This window comes from Trichechus manatus, unplaced genomic scaffold (assembly GCF_000243295.1).
Source record: "Trichechus manatus latirostris isolate Lorelei unplaced genomic scaffold, TriManLat1.0 scaffold00040, whole genome shotgun sequence".
Lineage (NCBI taxonomy): Eukaryota > Metazoa > Chordata > Mammalia > Sirenia > Trichechidae > Trichechus > Trichechus manatus.
The window spans coordinates 16,773,582-16,794,350 of NW_004443976.1; the positions used below are offsets into that span (position 1 = coordinate 16,773,582).

Genomic DNA, 20,769 nt, shown 5'->3' on the forward strand with positions numbered 1-20,769 from the left:
TGGGTGCACCCTTTCCCCATCAGCCTGGGGGACCCTCCCAGCTCCCACGTGCCGCCCCAGAGCCTGCCGGCACTCACAGAGAAGGTGGTCTTCGTGACCTCCACGCTGTTGTGGGAGATGCCCCCGCTGAGGCTGCCGGGGATGCCCCCGCTGTGCTGCTTCTTCTGGCTGCCCACCATGGTCTCCATGGAGTGGCTGCGCACACGGATGGCTCTCTGTGGGGACAGCAGGGTTGGCCAGGGTAGCAGGGGCCTGAGAGGCGGCACCGGCCCCACAACCCGTCCCTCTTCGTGGGGTCTGCACAGACAAAGACCTCAGCATGTGCACACTCACATTCACACACACACACTCATGCTTACAGAGGCCCACAAGGGCCACACTACAGTCACTGCAATTTAGAGAATGCCCACATATTCTGTCCACGCTCTGGACATGGGAGCCTCTGCGGGTGGAGGCGACAAAGGGCACCAGCCAAGGGGGTCTGAGGGGTCAGGCTCCAGCTCCCCTGTGAGGTGGACAAAGGTTGTTATCCCATTTTACAGGTAAGAACAGTGAGGCCTGGAGAGCTTACTGCACCTGTGTGACCCTGGTCTAGTTTCCACCCTCTCTCAGATTCTTATCTGTGAAATGGGAACAATTACACACCCCACCACGGGATGCTGAGGAGGATTAAACACAGCCGGCGGGGCCAGGAACCAGGTCTCTGACTCCGAGTTGACTCTTTTCCACTAAACTAAGCTTCTTTCTGTTTAGCCACTGGACTATCCCTCCTGCTATCATCCCGAAGTGCGCTTTTTGCAACTTGGAATACGTTTTCCCCTGGCAAAACCGCCTAAGAAGCAATTATTTATCTATGCACTTAAGTCACCCAGCGGGCCATCTCTTGGGCTCACAGGGGACTTAAGACACGTTTTCAGTATAAGCCCACGGTCTGACACAGCTGCTGAGAGAGGAGGGCATGCACGCTCAGACTACATAGGAGTGTGGGACCTCAGGGGCATGAAGCTGCTCAAGCCACCTGGAGTCTAGTACCCACTTAGGACCTCCAAAGAGCACAGGCCACATTGGCAAATGGTGAGGTGTCAGGAGAGGACAACTAGTGTGGTCAGGGGTTGTCACAGTGCAGGTGAAGGCAGGAAGAACAGTAGAGAAACCAGGACTGTGGAACCCAGGGGAGGGATGGGCCTGGGAAGAGACACCACTCTCTCAGACGCTCTAAAGGGCTGCATTGCTCTGGAATCGGAACAACGGAGCAGGGATCGTAATGAAGCACAGCCCAGCTTGACCCAAGGGAGGATTTTCTACAAGTGAAGTCCTAGAGGATTCCAGCTACCCCGTGGACAATGTTCTCTCTGGCTCTGGAGGCCTTCGAAGGTGAAGTGAGAGTTCTAGGAAGGGGAGGCTCTCTTCGGTGAGTGTCCAAACCCCTGCAGCACCTCCCTTTGATCATTCATTCAGTCCCTCACTAACATGGCCGGGCAGCAATGGAACTCAGTGGTCAAAAGCACACAAGCTTTTGCGTCGGACTTCCAGGATTTATATCTGGGCTCTCAGCTCTACCTCTCATTAGCTGAGTAGCCCTGGTCAGGCTACTTAACTTCTCTGAGACCTATCTGTGAAGTGGGATGGATGATACTTACACCATGGGAGAAGACAGATAAAGCTCTCAGCAGACTGCCCGGCACATCATAAGTGCCTGATAAATGTGGCTATTCTTATTGGTAGGAGTCCCTGGGTGGCGCAAATGGTTAACGTGCTTGGCCGCTAGCTAACTGAAAGGCTGGCAGTTGGAATCCACTCAGAGGCGCCTTGGAAGAAAATCCTGGCAATCTACTTTACAACACCAGCCAATGAAAACCCTATGGAGCACAGTTCCACTCTGATACACATGGGATCACCATGAGTCGAAACTGACTCAACAGCAACTGGTTTGGGTTTTTTACTCTTACTGTAATAAGAAGCATTTGTGGCATGCTTTGCACGTGCCCAGCCCTGTGCCAGGAACTGGGGCGATGGCAGAAGGAGGGTGTAAGGCATGGCCCCTGCCTTCTAAGGGTGTACAAGCCAATTGGGGAAACAAGACATATGCCTACAATTGGGGCAATGTTAAGAGGGCCAGGGCCTGTGCGGGCTCTCTCTTTCTCTGCATTAATTAGTTGTCCAGGGCCCCCCAGGGCCTCAGAGTCACACACAAAGTCTCACTGATATTATGAGTAGCTGATACACAAGGTCAGCCCCCATGTTCCTGGGTGCCATAGCCATTATCTGGTCTAACGTCGCCTCCTTCCCCTTGGGACGGAGGAGTAGGTCATGGTCAGTTCATGGCAGTCATATGACCCAACCCTTGCCAGGAGAACACGAGAAGATGTCTGCTGGGGGCTTTGGGGAGAGGTCTCAATGATTCCATTGAGTGACATGTCTACATGTGACACCTAAAACTGCAGTCTTGGCACCCTGGGGGACCAAGTCTGTGGGATAAAGCTGAGAATGACAGAGGAGAAAGATGGGAAGAACTTGGATCCTGGCAGCCACATGGAGCCATGAAGCCTTGGTCTTCTTGTTAAGCGAGCTAACAGGTTTTCCTTATGTGTGAGCCAGTTGAGGCTGGGGATCCTTAGAACCTTGGCTTCAGAAAACTGACGTAGAAGGACTACCATGAGGCCACTGGGCCCTTTCTCACGTGTACTGGGGCATGTACAAACATGTTTCCGCTCAGGCACCTCACATGCAACCTACAGATGGTCTTGTGTGGAAGAACACACGAGCTTCTGTCCCTCCCCGGAAGTATCTAGTGAAGAGCTCAGTCTGTGCAAGGTGGTCCCAGGAAATCAACACGAACACTGCACCAACCAGGACCCATTCACAACCCAGACAGCAGATCTCTCTGGGATTGCTCCTAGAGGTCAGAGATTCTCCAAGCTGGTGAATGGCGGAGGGCTGCATCCTGCCTGCCTTTCTATCCTGAAGAGGGAAGCAGATCCAGGAGAGGGGGCCATTTGTAAATAATGCTGATATTTATGGAGCACTTAACTCATTTAGGAGTCCCTGGGTGGCACAGTTAATGCGCTCAATTGCTAAACAAAAGGTTAGAGGTTAAAGTCAACCCAGAAGTGCCTTGGAAGAAAGTCCTGGCAATCTACTGAAAAGTCAGTCATTTTAAATCCTGCAGTGCACAGTTCTACTCTGAAACACATGGAGCTACCCATGGGTCAAAATCAACTTGACGGCAACTGGTTTGGTTTTGGTTTAACTCATTTAAGGAGTCCCTGGGTGGTGCCAACAGTTAAAGCACCTGGCTGCTAACTGAAAGGCTGGAGATTCAAGTTCACCCATAGGTACGTCGGAAGAAAGTCCTGGCAATCTGCTTCTAAAAAATCAGCCATTGAAAACCACATGGAAGGCAGTTCTACTGTGAGACACATGTGGTCGCCGTGAGCGGAAACTGACCTGACAGCAGCTGGGTTTTGGTTTTAACTCATTTAAAGAACTTCACCATTTACCCAAGGGCTCCTCGGTCTAGGTGCCACGCTTTTCCTGCCTTCAGTTTTCCAAGGGGTGTATGACTTTATGATTCTGGGGTGATGAAGTGAATCGGGCATTCTGGCTACTTTAACCATGCTGTAGGAAACTGTTGCTAGGTGACTCTGTTCCCGGGTCGAGAGAGGGAGAGAGATGAGATGTCCTGATGTAGCTCATGGGGCATCTTTGGCTCAACCAAGAAGCCAGATGACATCAGAGGGACGAGGCTGGTGGGCTCCATGTATCATTCGCAAGAGTGGCTTGTCTGCTGGAGGTCATATTTACAAATGGCCCTCTCTCCCGAATCGACTTCCAGATAAAAGTGGATTTATCGTCTGGATAGAAAGGCAGGCAGGATGCGGTCATCGCCATTCCTTCGGTGCTGTGGTGTGTGTCCCCACCACTATCACCAACAATGACATTTCAAATTAATCATGTCTGCTCTGATATATTCCTCCCTGTCTCTTTCCAAAAAGCATTCAGTGTGGGTCACAAACCCTGTGTGACAGTATCTGGTCTACTTAGCTTCACAGGCATGATCTTATTTAATCCTTAGACCTCCAACACATAGAACAGGGATTTCACAGAAAAGGTCTCAAAAGGTTAATGATTGTCAAAGGTCACAAAACAGGTAAGAGATGAAGCCAGGACCCACGCCCAGGACCCTGGGCTCCAGATGAAAGCATCCCAAGACCCAAAAAGTGGTCCAGATTGAACATACAATTCAACTGGTTGATAGACTAAGAATGATTAGGAACAAGGGTCTCAGGGCCCCCCAAAAAAACTCAGAAGCTGATGTCAGGGAGGCACCTTCTCCTCAAATACTCTTGATGCTGCTGTCAGAGCCAGTGAGTTGAGTTTGAAGGGACAGTGGGCTGACGGATAATTTCAGAGATGTGTGGAGGCACCTCAGAAGAAAGTTCTGGCAATCTACTTCTGCAAAATCAACCATTGAAAATCCTATGGAGCCCAGTTCTACTGTGACCCACATGAGGTCACCAGGAGTCAGCGTCTCTGCTACTGGTAGGGTGGCAGGCTGCTGCTCAAAGTCAAACAGGAAGTGGTTTGAATCCTGGTTCTTCCTCTTGCCCACTGTGTGAACCTTTCTGAGACTCAGTCTCTTCATCTATGAAACACTGGTGACGATCTGTGCCATGAGGGAATGCCGTGAGGGTGACGTGAGAAAATGCATGCCAAACACCTGGCGTGACACCTGTCCGATCAGTGTTAGCGCTCCTCCCCGACTCTTGGGGAAGAAAAAAGAGAGAGGTGAGGGCTAGATCTACGCCCTAAAATAGGACTCAAGTTGGACAAAATCCTCTAGGGATAGGGCCTAAAGTACTTCACTTCTCAGTCTGATGTAGAGCTGGAAAGAGGCGCCAGTCTCAGACTGGGCAGGAGAGTCAGGGAAAGGGTGAAGGCTAGAAAGGAAAGAGGAAGGCGGGCTAAACAAAATGTGGAACGTGGAATCCTCCTCAGCCATAGAGAGAAATGAAGTCCTGATGCATGCCACAACATGGATGAACCTTGGAAAACACGATGTCAAGGGAAATAGAACAGTCGCAGAAAGACAAATACTGTATGATGTCACTTACATGAAGGAAACAAATACAGAGAAACCAAAGATTAGCGGTCACCGAGGGGGAAGGGGAAGATTTTGCTTAGGGGGCATTGAGCTTACGTTAATAGTGGTGGAATGATTTGGAAAAGGATAGCGAGAATGGTTACGCAACTTGAAGAATGTAATCAGTGTTACTGAGTTGTACGTGTAGAAATTGTTGAGATGGCATACTTTTAGTTATGTATATTTTCACCACAATAATAAAAAAAAAAAAAAAAAGGCAGGAGAGAGGAGCCAGAGAGGAAAGGGCAGGCAGATGCAGCCTTGCATCAGCATCTGATGGTCTCCAGGGATCATCTGGACCCTCTCCCACTGAGTCCCTTCACATCCTTGCCAAAGTTCGTCTCCCCTCAGCTTGATTATTCCCAGGGATGGGCTGCTCACTACTTCAGAGGCTGCCTGCTCCTGTGTTGGACAGCCTGACCTTTGGAAACTTTTGTACCCTGAGCTGAAATCTTACCATTCCTAGACCATGGTCTAGTCCGCCCTTGGAGTCCTATCTCAGTCTATTCCATATTTCACACCACTGTCCTTTGCTGTCCAGAGTTTGCGCCCCTCTTGGCTAGTCATCTCTGGTCCCATCAACCGTCCTCAGTTACCATGGCTGCCAAGCCCTCAGCACACCTTACTGCTTACCTTTGCAAGAGTTCTCCTTTGGAAGAGTGAGAAAAGAGAGGTGGCATTGCTTTCCCATTGTCTGCTTCTACTGCTTCACTTCAGCTGGGTTTGAGCACCAGTTAGCTTCAAAGAGGGAGTAATTGCCTTCCCTGGTAACCACACCCCTCGCCCCTTTGCAAACGGGTTTTATGGGTCATTTCAATTTAACAAACTCAGCGTAAAGGATGATTCCGTGCAAAGCCAGTGACAAGCATGGAGGAAGATGGCCCTGTCTGTGTCAGCCAAGGGACAGAAGCAGGGGTCCTTGAAGGTAAGGATGCTAATCTCTTGTCTGCTGAGATGGCTCCTAACCAGGCAGTATTCTGAGGTCCAGAATGGGACTGTCTGTCCCTCTGCTGCTGCTGCTGTTGTTGCTGCTGGCTGCCATCGAGTCAGCCCCCAACTCATGGTGACCCCATGCACAGTGGAACAGAACACTGCCCAGCTCTGCGCCATTCCCATGATCAGTTGTGGTTCTGACCAGAGCTGACCACTGTGAGCCATAGGGTTTTCACTGGCTAATCTTCAGAAGTAGATTGCCAGGCCTTTCTTCCTAGTAAGTCTTAATCTGGAAGCTCTGCTTAAACCTGTTCAACATCATATCAACATGCAAGCCTTCAATGACAGACAGGTAATGGCCGTGCCGAGATGCAGTGGCCAGGAATCGAACCCAAGTCTCCCACATGGAAGGTAAGAATTCTACCACTGAACCACCACAGCCCTCATCTGTCCCTCTAGATGGACAAATAAAGAATGGATGCTGACAGGGAGAATAAAATATTCCTCTAGATCTCCACTCCAACTGTATTCCCCATTCCGAACTGGCAGAACCATCATCTGCTCTGATGTTGCCTCTTCCTCCTTGGGATGGAGTAAGTCACGATCATTCCAAAGCAGTCACACGACCCATCCTCTTGCCAGGGGAACGTGAGGGACGTCTGCAGGACTCCAGCCCACCGAGCTACGCAGGGTCATGCCCAAGGCCTGAGCCCTCTCTGTTTGCCAGCTGGATACCCAAAGGCAGTGGGACCATCCTGATATCACAACTTCCTGTCTCAGAGCTGGGAGTGGCGGGAAAGGGAGCCCAGGGGGAAAGGGGGTACAGAGATGCCAAAGGCTTGGGGTTCTACCCGGGTCCCTGCTGGGCTCCACCCACCATCACTGGCACTGCCCAGGCTGCAGGCACTGTGCAGTCTTAAAGAGACTTTGCTGGCAACAGCTGCCGAAGGGTGCTTCTCTCCTGCCACTAGGGGTCAGGTCAGGCCAATGCAAAACCATCACAGTCCCTCAAAGGCTGGGAGAAATGAAGCCGCCAACTCTCAGCTTGCTGTGGCCCCGTTCTACCGCTGCAGGGTGCCTTCTCCTCCCTCATGTTCCATCCCCCTTCTCCACGATGAGGTCAGTGAAGGGTTGAGCTAGCACAGGGTTTTTCAAAATGTGGCCCACTCGTGCTTTATGTACATATCATGCAGATACCTCATCACTTTTTCTCTGGATTTTGTTACAGACCAATAAAAACTTTTCAATGGCTGGCAGTTGTTGAGAATGGCACTTGAGAACAATAGTCTAGAGATCAGTATTTTTCAAAGGTGAGTAACATACAGCTCCTTTCTAAAGAAAAATATTCTTGCAAGACTCTCAAGAATATGTCTAGAGACTCCCAACACCAGTTGTCCCATGGACTACACTGGCAATGCCGACTTAATACCCTACCCTCTTATTCCATAGAAATGTCTTTTAATTGTGTTGTCTCTGCAAAAGTTTAGCCTTTATATTTGGAAATATATCAAATATATTTTTGATAATCATCTAAGTGGAAATGCAAAATTTAAAAATGTTTGGAGAACTGGTAGATTCCCGGGAATATCTCCAAGCACCTCAGTTTGAGAAACAGGTCTAGATATACATGACCCAACTGTTTTCTCTCGCGCGGGGGAGGGAGAGAGCGTAAATTACAGCCAGTAGAATTAAAGCAAAATACGAAGAAGAACTACTCTAAGTGGTGTGAAGAACCAGGCAGCAAAACTGAGGGCAATGGTGGGTCTGCTTCTTAGGAGAGAGACAAAGGGTCAGCATGCTCTGCGTGAGTCTCCCAAGAGGCAAGGGGATGGTTGGTTGAGATCGCTTTTAAGCCGGGGAGTTTCAAATTATGTTCCCATCCACCTGTGAGATGACAACTCTGACAGGAAGGAGATAAAGCATGCAAGTTTTCTTCCTGGAATCATTTCATGCACCACCTCTTTCCAGAGGGGCTCAACGGAGGTCTGGGCGAGCTCCATGAAGAAGGCCAACATCACAACGCCATGACACCACCTAGGGTGCTCGTGAAGAAATGCCAAAAGCAGAGGCTGCTTCCTGGGCTGGGTCCCACCCATAAGGCCGGCCACAGGCATGATTCTCTCACCAACCCAGACAAGGCCACACGTCCAGTCCAAACATCAGAATCCATCTGGCCACCATGCTCCATGTGCTAAGCCTGTCCTGCCCTCAGCTCAGGTCTCCACAGCTTGGGAGACAAGAGGGCAGAGATGAAAGAGACAGCAAAAGAGCTCATGTCCCCAACAGGTGGAGAAAAAGGCTGATCATAATCATCAGAGCTCTGAAGGCCTCCTGTGTGTGACTGTGGCAGTACCCTCCCTCACCCCACAGGGCTATCCCAGAGACAGATGTGAACACAGAATATAGAAGCAGTTCTCTCTTCAACCTACAGTTGGAAGGACTTAGGGTTGAAAAGAAGAATTCCCTAGATGGTTGGATCCAAGACAAGTAATGGCGATGTCTTGAAGCGTTTCCTCTCTTGGTAACCCCTTTGTGAACATGCCAGACCCCAGCCCCTAGAGTCAAGCACAGATTAATTGCTACTCCTGCCAGAGACAGCGGACTGGACACAATGGCCTTGGGCCACTCTTTCGGGCCTGCACTTGTAGATGCTGGGCTATTTTTTCCATTAGACGCATAGGGCAAAGTGTCCACAGCCTATAAGCTCTTTCAGGCTATAAAAGTATTTGAAACCTGAAAAAACAATGGTTAGCTCCAAAATATAGAAAGAAATCTGCAAAAATGAAATCAACAAATGCTTCATTAAATGTCTACAAAATACAACATTATGTTAGCTAGTTAAATGCAACTCAGATCTTAGATTGATGCTGTTGTTGTTAGTTGCCACTGAGTCGATTCTGACTCACGGCGACCTCATGGGTGCAGAGTAGAAGTGTGCACCATAGGGTTTTCACGACTGTGTCTTTTTGGAAGCAGATCGCCAGGCCTTTCTTTTGAGGAGCCTCCAGATGGGTCTGAAACACCAGCCTTTAGGTTAGTAGTCAAGTGCTTGATCGTTTGTGCCACCCAGAGACCCCTCTTAGAGCTACGCATAAATTAAATTTGCTGTGGGATACCAAAACCCCACTGCCATTGAGTAAATTCTGACTCATAGAGAACCCACAGGGTTTCTAAGGCTGTAAATCTCTACAGACACAGACTGTCTCATCTTTTTCCTGAGGAGCCACTGATGGTTTTGAACCGCCAACCTTTTGGTTAGCAGTTGATAGCTTTAACCACTGCACCACCAGGGCTCCTTAGGGAGCATTTTAATATGCTTGCTGTGAGGTGGGATGGAGGCGCCAGAAGTAAGATAATCCAGAGCCTATGAAGGCCTTTAAAAGGCCCTGCTTACCTGCCTTCCCTGAACCCAAGCCCATTTTCCTATTACTGCCTCTCACATTCATCCCTCTCTCTGCTGGGCTAGCCACCCTGGCTCCCTCTTCTCTCCCCTGTTCCTCTTTTCCCTCCTTCCCCTTCCCCTTGGTCCCTTAATTGCTCCCATTTCACCCTGGCTGCCACTGTCCATCAGCGCTAAAGAAGATGCCTGAGCAGGACTCTCCCGCAAGCCTGGACATGCAGCGAAGCTCCTCTCCACCCTCAGGAGGAATCTCAGCAGCTGGCCCCAACAGGACCAGCTGAGCTGTACCCTGTTCTCTGCAGTCCAGCGGGGCAGCCAGCGACTAAACACCAGGCCTGCCCAGGCCCACATGGGTGGAACTTTCAATCTTTGAGTCAGAAACTGGAAGGCAGTATCACATAGCCATTAAGCACACCGGCTTTGGAATCCAGCAGGCCTGGATGCAACTGCCACGTCCGCTGGGTGACTTTGAACAAATTACTTTGTCTCTTTGAGTCTTAGCTTCCTTGTATGTAAAATTATACCCATAATTATGAAAATCGGGTATAAGTTACCATACCAAAATTACTATACCCATAATAATAGCCTTCCACACAGGGCACTTCCAGGGGAGTCGTGAGGATTTAGATGGGTTTAATGTATGTGAAGCTTTCATTTTACACAACGATAATAACAGCAAACACTTTTGAGTAGTTAAAGTATTCCAGGCAAAGTGCACTTTTACAGGCATTATTTCAATTAATTCTCACAACAACTGTCTGGCAAGGGGTCTTATCTATCAAACCTGTGTTTCTGATAGAAAAAACTACAGCTTACAGGCTTTAAAGAACTTGCCCTGCATCACACAGATCAACAGTGGCAGAGCTGGAATTCTAATACAGGCAGTTCGAACCCTAACCCTGCACATGTTGTTGTTGTTAGGGGCTGTTGAGTCAGCCCCCATGGTGACCCCATGCACCATGGAACAAAACACTGCCTGGTCCTGCGCCATCCTCGTGATCAGTTACGAATCAGACCTGTGTGATCCATAGGGTTTTCACCAGCTGGTTTTCGGAAGTAGACTGCCAGGCCTTTCTTCCTAGTCCATCTAAGCCTGGAAGCTCTGCTAAAACTTGTTCGGCATCAGAGCCACACATAAGCCTCTAGTGACACTGGGTGGTGGCTGTGCATAAGGAGCACTGTTTGGAAATCAAACCCCGGTCTCCCACGCGGAAGGTAAGAATTCTATCACCGAACCACCAATGTTCTCAGCTTTATAAATAATTCTCTAACGCTCTATAAATAATTCTCTACTGGGTAACCCAGCCAAAATCTGAGCTAAGAATCAGAAAACTTAGGTGTTGAACAAGTCTCTAGCTCTACTTACGTGTGAGGTTTTGAGCCTCCTGCGGTCTCTCAGCCTGTCACCCCTTGTGTTAGTGGAAATAACAATATCCATTCAGCCAACCCCACAGGACTGCAGCAGGCTCAAGTCAGATTCCAGATGTGAAAGTGTTGTGTGGATTAACAAGCTCTCGACAACCACGTGATAATGAGCCTTCTCTTCCCCATGCCAGCTAAGTGGCTGTCCAAGTTCCACTTGAATACTTCCAGGGACAGACAGCTCATTGCTTCCTTTAGCAGCTCATTCAGGTTAGAAAGTTCTTTCCTTTACAAAGTCCAAAGGGACCTGCCTGTAACTCCTTCCCACCGGCCCTAATCTGGCTCCCCAGTGTCCTGCCAGCTGGGAAGAAATTGCTGCAGCACCCCACAAAGGCTGATAAAGACCCCCAAGGCTTGTGCCCTTGCTCCTGCCATCCTGCCCTGGGCTCCCCGACCACAGATGGAGGCAGATGACTGCAATAACGTTCTTGGTTTGAACTGGTTCCGCTCCTGCAGCTAAGTCATTACCTGTCCCTGCTTATCAGACTCCTGAGCCAGGAGGAGACGTTCCAGACCAAGAAAGAAGGTAGAGGCCCTGGAGTCACTGTTGGCATGCAAGGCTGCCCCGATCGCTCACACTTTCTTTGCAAACACATTAGATGTCCCTCCTGGTACTGCCACTTCTGGCTGGCGCTTGGGCTCCAGGGTCAGGATCACCTGGACCTTTTCCTCTTCCCTTCTTGGCCCTGGCCTTCCCTGCCCCAGAAATCCCAGCCACTCTTGTGCCCATACCTTAAAAGACTCCAGGAAGCCCCCATGGCCCCCATTCTCAAACTTGTCCTCTTCTGGGCCCAGCCCTAGCATGGCCTGTGTGTGGCCATGGAGATCATCATGAAGGTTGTCCAAGAGGGCCGCCCTCGTCCGATCCTAGAAGGGAAGAGGGGAGGGAGCTGTGCAGCTGGCACCAAGGGCAGAGATGTGCCCCCTCTCTGAGTGGGCTCCAGACACCTGGCCTTCCCAGATGCATCCCAGTGAAGGTATGGACCAGGATGGGCTGCATGCTCACAAAGGCTGCAGTTAACACTAATGCTCCACGCCTGGCCTTCTGCTCTCTTCCCTCTTTTCCTTCTCCCTGGACCATCTCACCACTCCAGCAACTCTGTCCACCACTCTACCCTGGTGAGTCCCAGCCTAGATCTCTGCCCCAAGCTCCACATCCATGTACCCAAATGGTCCTCTCCATCCAAACGTTCGGGCCATTCACACAGCCTCCAGAGGGCGCCATTCACACAGACCCGGAGCAGTCCTTTCAGCAATCTAGCATTTGTAGGCACCTCCAGATCGACAGGTTCTAAAGAGAACTCCCCGTTGTCCTCATATCCTCATGTCAGTGAAGAGCCCAGCCCAGAGACCTGAGAATTGCCCTACAATTCTACTTCTCCACCCGTACACCCAGGGGTCCATCAAGGCTTGCCGATTCTGGCTCTAAAGCATTCCTGCCATGCCCTAAGCCTTCATCAGCTCTCTTGGACTCCTGAAATAGCTTCTAGCTGGTCTCTCTTCCCCCAGCTCCTTCCCTTCAGCCTATCATCCTCACCACTGTCACAGCAATCCTCCTAGCATGCAAATCAAACTTTAATCAAAACTTTATTAGGATGCCATCACTTCTGGCCTAACCCTCAAAGCCCCTTTTTTTTTTTAATTGCGCTTTAGATGAAAGTTTGCAGTGCAAATTAGCTTCTCACTCAAAAATCTATACAGAAATTGTTTTATGACATCAGTTGCAATCCCCACAACATGTCAGCCCTCTCCCCCTTCCCACCCCGTGTCCATTCGTCCAGTCTTCCTGTCCCTGCCTGCCTGCTCATCGTTGCTCTTGGGCAGGTGTTGCCCAATTGGTCTCGTATGCTTGATTGAACCAAGAAGCACGTTCTTCATATGTCTTATTGTTTGTTTTATAGGCCTATCTAATCTTTGGCTTGAAAGGTGCACTTGGGAGTGGCTTCAGTTCTGAGTTAGCAGGGTGTCTGGGTGTCACAGTCTCGGGGATCCCTCCAGTTTCTGTCAGGCCAGTAAGTCTGGTCTTATGTGTGTGTGTGTGTGTGTGTGTGTGTGAATCTGAATTTCGTTCTACATTTTTCTCCTGCTCTGTCCGGGACCCTCTACTGTGATCCTTGTCAGAGCAGTCAGTGGTGGTAGCTGGACACCATCTAGTTCTTCTGGTCTCACACTGGTGGAGGCTTTGGTTCATGTGGTCCATTAGTCCTCTGGACTAATATTTTCCTTGTGTCTTTGGTTTTCCTCATTCTCATTTGCTCTGGACGGGATGGGACCAGTATATGTATCTTAGATGGCTGCTCGCACTCTTTTAAGACCCCAGATGCTACTCAGCGAAGTAAGATGTAGAACACTTTCTTTATAAACTATGCTATGCCAAGTAACCTAGATGTCCCCTAAGACCATGGTCCCCAGCCCTCAGCCTCAGTAACTCAGTCCCTCAAGGTGTTTGGATGTGTCTAGGAAGCTTCTGTGACTTTGCCTTGGTCAAGTTGTGCTGACTTCCCCCATACTGTGTGTTGTCTTTCCCTTCACCAAAGTTAACACTTGTCTACTATCTAATTAGTGATTTCCCCTCCCTACCCTTTCCCTCCCTCGAAAACATCAAAGATTATTTGTTTCTGTGTGTAAATCTTTCCTTGAGTTTTTATAATAGTGGTCTCATACAATATTTGTCGTTTTGTGATTGACTTATTTCACTCAGCATAATGCCCTCCAGGTTCATCCACGGTTCATCATTGTTCTTTATTGTTGCATAGTACTACATTGTGCGTATGTACCATAGTTTGTTTATCCATTCATCTGTTGATGGGCACTTAGGTTGTTTCCATCTTTTTCTATTGTGAATAATGCTGCAGTGAACATGGGTGTGCATATGTCTATTCATGTGACGGCTCTTATTTCTCTAGGATATATTCCTAGGAACGGGATTACTGGATCATATAGTATTTCTATTTCTAGCTTTTTAAGGAGGTATCATATCGTTTTACATAGTGGTTATACTATTTTATATTCCCACCAGCAGTGCATATGAGTTTCAATTTCCCCACAACCTCTCCAACATTTTTAATTTTCTGTTTTTTTTAATTAGTCCCAGTAATTTGTCAGGGTGAGATGGTATCTCATTGTAGTTTTGATGTTCATTTCTCTAACGGCTAATGCCAAACCCACTGCCACTGAGTCAATTCCGACTCATAGTGACCCTATAGGACACAGTAGAACTGCCCTATAGAGTTTCCAAAAAGCAGTCGCTTCCAACTGCCGACCTCTTGGTTAGCAGCCAAGCTCTTAACCACTAGGCCACCAGGATCACTGTAAGTCTGGCTCGACAGCAACGAGTTTGGTTTGGAAACGGGTTTGGTGGCATAGTGGTTAAGAGCTACGGCTGCTAACCAAAGGGTCGGCTGTTCGAATCCACCAGGCACTCCTTGGAAATCTTATGAGGCAGCTCTACTCTGTCCTTTAGGGTCACTACAAGTCGGAATTGACTCAATGGTAACAGGTTTTGTTTTGTTTTGTTTTTTTTTAGAATGCCTAATGATTGCGAGCGTTTCCTCATGGGTCTATTAATTGAGTGTCTTCTTTGGTGAAATGTCTGTTTATATTCTTTGCCCGTTTTTGTTTGGATTATTTGTCTTTTTGTTGTTGAGGTGTTGAAGTGTTTTATAGATTTTAGAGATTAGATCCTTGTCAAATATGTCGTAGCCAAAAATTTTTTCCTAGTCTGTAGGTTGTCTTTTTACTCTTTTGGTGAAGTCTTTTGATGAGCGTAAGTGTTTAATTTTTAGGAGCTCCCAGTTATCTAGCTTATCTTCAGGCGTCAAAGTTTTCTTGACCTGACCTCAACCAACTTCTCCAGCTGAGAGTCCCACCATTCCATCTCCCACATGAGTCCTTTTCTCAGGCCACACCAAACCCTCTGAAGCTCCCTCCACACAGCAAGCTCTCTGATTCTGTATGGACTTTGCTCATGCTGTTTCCCATGCCTGGAATAACACCTCCCCACCTTCTTTCTTCTGGGCAAAAGGCTCATCAAATATCAAGATTCAGCATCTCAAGGGTCACCTCTTCCAAGAAGCCTTCCCTGAACACGTCCTCAGTCTCCCACAGGCAGAAGCATCCTCACTAAATCCTCTGAGCCACAGCCCCAGTACTGGCCTCCATCATGCCGCTGTACATATATTGTAACTGTCTCTTTATTAATGTCCCCACACCACCCTACATCAGCCTGTGACCTCTAAAAGGGTAGCGACTATGCCTTGCTTATCATTGTATCCTAGATTGCTACACAGTAGGTGCTCAATAAATGACTACTGAATGGCCAACTAGACTTAAAAGTTTGGATGGAATTTCCACAAGAAATAGTTCTTATATCAACATGGGGATGAGGACTTAGAGGGGCAAAGACAGTGCTCCCTCCCTTGAGCAGTCCCCAAGAACAGACCCCCAAGAGAGGCTGGCTACCAGGCAGCCAGAGGGCAGGGGGAAAGGCCTTCAGAAACCACGCTCTCACCTCCAGCTTCGCAAACTTGTCGGACTTGCAGCAAGCGTTCTCGGCGTTGGTGAGCTTGGTGAGCAGAAACTCTCTGAACTCCGGGCCCTGGAACAGACAAGATGCCCTAGGAATTCTCCCTCCTTCGGCTGTTGCCAAAAGGGCTCCAGCTCCAGTTACAGGTAGGTAGAACAGGGGGTCTGAGGAAAGGTCCTCTATCTGACATTTGATCAGAAATAGCCCGCCTGCTAACATGCCATCATGGAAACCAGCTCCCCTGGTTCTGGGAAATCAAGCCCCCACGCCTACAAGACATGTCTACGTCTGAGGGCAATTCTTGCCCAAGGCTTCTGGGACTGGAATATGGTATATATTTAAAAACAAAACAAAACCCACCTTTTTGTAGCAGAAAGGCACCCCCTCCCCAAGTATCAAACACCTCTACAAGTAACCCTCTGTTGGGCCAAACTGGCCACCTGAGGAGAGGTGGAGAGAGGCCCCAAGTAAGGAGATTGCTCCCAAACCTACAAAATGGCCTCCCTAATATTCCTAGCTCCAATTCTCCCCGGCTCCAACCACTGCCACTCAGGTATTGAAACCTCACTCACTCCGGTTGCCTCAGAGTAGATTCTGATTATGACAACCTCATGTGTGTCAGAGTAGAACTGTGCTCCACAGGTTTTCAGTGGCTCATTTTTCAGAAGCAGATCACCAGGCCTTTCTCCCGAGGTGACCCTGGGTGGACTGGAACCTCCAACCTTTCGGTTAGCAGCCGAGCAGGTTAACTATTTGCACCACCCAGGGAGTTTACTGAAATCTAGGGCCTTGAATATGAGAGGAGCAGAAAGAAGTGATTCTTACCTTCTGGAAAACAGGGGGGCTGGGCAGAGGGGGGCCGAAGGCGGGCACGTCTTCCCGTGCAGTGACCGAGACCTGAAACACCAGAATGGCAGTGTGGGCCCAGAGGGAAGAGGTCAGAGCAGAGCTGTGGGTGAGAACATGTTCTGTGCCCTGCCCATATGGGAGCCACATTCCCACAGCAAAGCTACTCACTGTCCCCCTCTTCTCCTTCCCAGAACGCACTGCTCAGGGTACACAAATAAAACGATCCCAGAAGCACTGCCAAAACGGGCGCGCTGAGGCACCGTTCCTAGAAGCGGGGATGGGTTGGGCTGCACCATCCGCATCCTTTCATCTGCATTCCTGGAAGCCAGAGGAAGTATTTGCAAGATAACTGGACAGGGCTGAGGAGCCGCCCAGGACCCTAATTACAACACAGTACACGTGTCCAGGAGCTGTTGTATCACCTCATTCCATTGTGACATTAATCCTACAGGAAAGATGCAATGAGAATTATTATCCCAGTTTTCCTGATGGAGGAGCCCTGGTGGCGCAGTGGTTAAGCGTCAGCTGCTAACCGAAGAGTCAGTGGCTCGAACCCACCAGCCGCTCCTTGGAAACCCTATGGGGCAACTCTACCTTGTCCTGCAGGGTCACTATGAGTTGGAATCGACTTGGAGGCAACGACTTTGGTTTTGTTTTTTTTCTATAGAGTTGCTATGAGTCGGAATCAATTCGAAGGCAATGGGTTTGGTTTTTGCTTTTACTGATACAGAAACAGATGCCCAGAGACATGGAGTGATCCCCCCAGGGTCACACAGCTGATTAGCCAAGGAGATGAACAGAGAATCCAGACTCTCCTGACCTGGCTCTGGGGTTCTTTTCCCACAACAGTGACCCCCAAACTTGGCCATACATCAGAATCACTTTGCGTATTTAAAAAATAAATACCAATTGCACGGGTTCCCCCTCAAATCTATGAATCAAAAGCTCTGGAGTGGAGACAGGAGTCTACAACTGTTCTAAGCTCCTGGGAGTGTGTGTGCAGTCAGGGGGCTCGTGTTTGGGAACCTGGGGCTGACACACAGGTTCAGCCAGTCTGGGTGAGGCTTGGACAAACAGAGTTCACGGGCTGGGGCAGGAGGGGGGCATTAAGGTGCTCTGCATGGGGGGGCCCCTAGGCTCAGGATGGCCCCGCACCTCTGTCTCCTCTTTGCACTGAGGTGCCCTGGTTTCACTTGCTCGGAGCCCATGAGGCCACAGGGCTCTCAGGAGACCCTGCCCTCTCCCTGCCCCTCAGCCGCTGACGTGAGCCCAGCCTGGCATGCCGCCAGCCTGGCTGGCCTGTGAAGTAGGGCAGAGGCAGGGAATCTGCCAGGCTAGTTGAGTGGGCAGCGTGGAGCCATGCCAAGGAAAGGCCCTGCCAGGGTCCGGAGGAGAGGCAGCAGGGGAGAGGTGGGCAATAAGGCTGTTTTTTCTCCAAGTTCAAGGCTGTCTGCACGGTCCAAATTGCAGTGCCCAGAGTCAGGAAATAGTGTGTTTGGCTGCTGTGATTTCTGGGTGGGTTCCAGCTGCTCAACACAGTTCCGCCACCACCCAACGTGCACCCATGGTACCAGTCAAGAATTCCACCCACGGGGCCAGATTTGGGGAGGGGGAGGTGAGGTGGCCCCAGAGGAAGGAGAGAGGCCAGGCCCAGCTCTCTGCCCTTCCCAAGCTGCCCTGACCCGGCCTCCGCCTCCTTCTCGTGTTGGCCCTGGTGTGGTCTGTGCTGCCTGGATAAGTGGCTTCAGACATGCTTTTAAATCCATGCCAAGTCTGCCAGCCAGACAACTGCGCCACAGCAGCCATGTCAGAGAGGCTGGGAGCAGGGTCATTCACAGTGTGAGCCATTGTCTTCCATTCTCACTCTGCTCCTCTCCTGACCCCGCTCCAAGGAGGCCAGGCCTTTGTGCTCCCTTCTCTTGGGGACGTTTGGGTTGCCTGGTTGAAAGCAGAAGTGGCCTGAACACAACGCCACCTTCCTGTTTTCTAAATTTGGTCGGGGCGGGAGAAGGGCTGAGAAGGAGAGAGGCAAAAGGAGGTGACCCTGGGGAAGAGAATCTTCCAGGATGGTAAGTGAAAGGAGGCCTGGGGTGCTGTGAGCCATCAGGACACATCAGAGAGGATCAAGAGAGCCTCAGAGGGCTCCAATCTGACAAAGTCCCACACCTGAGTGAAGCCTGCCAGCCTCAGAGACCATGGAAGGTGGACAGGTAAGGGCACGGGGCATAAAGACAGAGGCCCTCCCCACAAGGTCTGCTTCGCATAAGACTCCTGAGACCTTTCCATGACCTCACAAGTGGAGGGGGGTATCCCCCAGAGAGAGAGGGGGGAGGAGTCCTAGAGATGGCTGAGCTGGAATTTCCTTCCAATCCGTCCAACCTGGCGGGATGGGGACTAAATTCATTTCTGAAAAATAATATGATGTGACATTTCTTGCACACCTGAGTTTGTGGAGCCAAGTTCCCATCTGCTACTCTGGCTCATTGATGAAGACCACAGGCGGACCTTGACAGCAACTCCAGCTCCACCACTGCCTGGCTGCGTGGTTTTAAGTGACCTTAAGTCCTTAAGTGACTTAAGCTCCTCATCCTCAATTTCCCCCTACAAAATAGGCCTAATAAGAGGCCCTGCCTCTCGGAGCAGCTGTTAGGATGAAAGAAGACTGTGCTTCTAAGGATCTCAGAAAGGAGTACCCAGGAAGTGGTAACCATTGCTGCCCTGGGCTGTTTTTTTACTTTCCCTGTTGACTGCCCCTAATAAAGAGCACCTGAAACCACTACAGTTCCCCCAAACCACTTCCCACCCCACCCTCCAACCCCCCCCCCCCCACTCCTCTTTCTCAACTGCTCTTCTTCCTCCACTCTGCCCCTTCCCCCCATACACACACAGGATGTCAGGGCTGGGCCAGAGCCAAGAGGCCATCTAGTCCAACTTCCTCATTTCACACAGGTGGAAACAGAGGCTCAGAGAGGGAAGGAACTAGCCCAAGGTCACACAGCCAGTCAGGGCCAGGGCCAGGACCAGAAGCCCAGGCTCCCAAGCCTCTTGATCTGGGGCCCTTTCCTGCACATCTCTCCTCCTCAGCCCTTCCCTCTTCTTTTCTGCTGCTCCTTCTCCCCCAGTGGAGGCCTCCTGGGGCAGCCCCTGTAGAGCTCTACCCATCCTGTGCCACAGACCCTAAGCCTGCAGGGGTCAGCCAAGGTCCTATTTCACTTTGGACCCCCTGAGGGACCTAAACAGGTTCTCCTTCAGTCTGCTCATTACTGGGGGCGTGGATGGAAAGCACTTTGGGGGCACCCTGGAAGACACCTCCCTGGACTCTGCCTTTCTGACCCCCACTCACACTTCTCCCCTTCCAGCCTCGGCGTTTGCCTGGCAGGAGGAGCACAAGGCCCCCGGTCCTGGGACTTGGCCCTGCTCTTCCCAGAGGCCCTAATTCTCTGCTTCTCACCACCTGAGGATGACGCTTTTCCCTGGACCACAGACTGTTGCTCAGAAGACTTTGTAAAGGCTTCTGGGATCAAAGCTGGAGGTGGGGGGCTTTGTTTGGATCTCTGAGTTTCTCTGGATGGGCACACCACTCCGCTAAGCTCTTGGGAGAGTGAAGAAGACAGTTAGCTGAGGTTCATTTCCTGTATTAAACATCTGCAAGAGGCCTCACCCTGCCAGCAGAGACCCAGCAGATAAGCCACACAGGAGCGACGGCCTGGGAGGGTCCAGGAGCCCTCCTAACACACAGCTTTACTTAAGGGATCCTTCTCGGTAGCTCTTCTGCCTCCCAAAGAAACAAAAACCAAATCTGTTCCCGCTGAGTTGATTCCGACTCATGATGACCCCATGTATGCAGAGCAGAACTGCTCCACGGGGTTTTCGATGGCTGTGACCTTTCAGAAGCAGACTGCTAGGCTTTTCTTCCAAGGCATCCCTGGGTGGATTCAAACTGCCAACCTTCTGGTTAGGAGTCAAGCTCTTAACTGTTTGTGCCACCCAGGGACTCCTCTTCTCCCTCTACTGGCTGTTAAAAGAACTAGTCGGCTGTGTGAGCTGCCGGGTGGTGGAACTGTACTCACCGGGCTGCCTGTGCATCCTCAGGTCAGGAGGCCCTGGAGGCTAGTTCAGTTCATCCCTAGCATGAGCCTCGCCCCTAGCACAGTGCCTGGCACGCAGACAATGAATGATAAACTTCTTTCCACCAACAAATTAATCAATTTGTTTAAGCTGGAATGCCCATTTCAGTCAAAATAGGTGATCCTGTAGCCTTCAAACAAATGCCCAAACCAGAGGGTCTCCAACTTCCCAGCTAAAATTACTCAGTGACAGCGGAGTATGAACATGTACATGGGCGCATAAAGCGATCAACTTGCTTCCACAGGAGGGAAACTTTTTAAAATCTGATTTGCTTTTACAACTTGATGTGAATTTTCCACTCTGTTCCTTAACGTACAGGCAGTCCCTGTGTTACAAACAAGATCCGTTCCTGTGACATCACGTCGAATT

At 50.1% G+C, this 20,769-nt stretch overlaps 1 protein-coding gene across 1 annotated transcript in view; it reads right to left on the bottom strand.

Moving 5' to 3' along the window:
* RAP1GAP2 (RAP1 GTPase activating protein 2) overlaps positions 1 to 20,769 on the bottom strand; it is an 86,583-nt gene that overhangs the window by 15,214 nt on the left and 50,600 nt on the right. Inside the window, exons 11-14 of the mRNA XM_023731001.1 lie at positions 16,249 to 16,320; positions 15,409 to 15,495; positions 11,631 to 11,765; positions 78 to 215 (exon numbers count right to left, since the gene is read on the bottom strand). Coding sequence (XP_023586769.1) covers positions 78 to 215; positions 11,631 to 11,765; positions 15,409 to 15,495; positions 16,249 to 16,320 — 432 coding nt within the window. The remainder of the gene's footprint in view (positions 1 to 77; positions 216 to 11,630; positions 11,766 to 15,408; positions 15,496 to 16,248; positions 16,321 to 20,769) is intronic.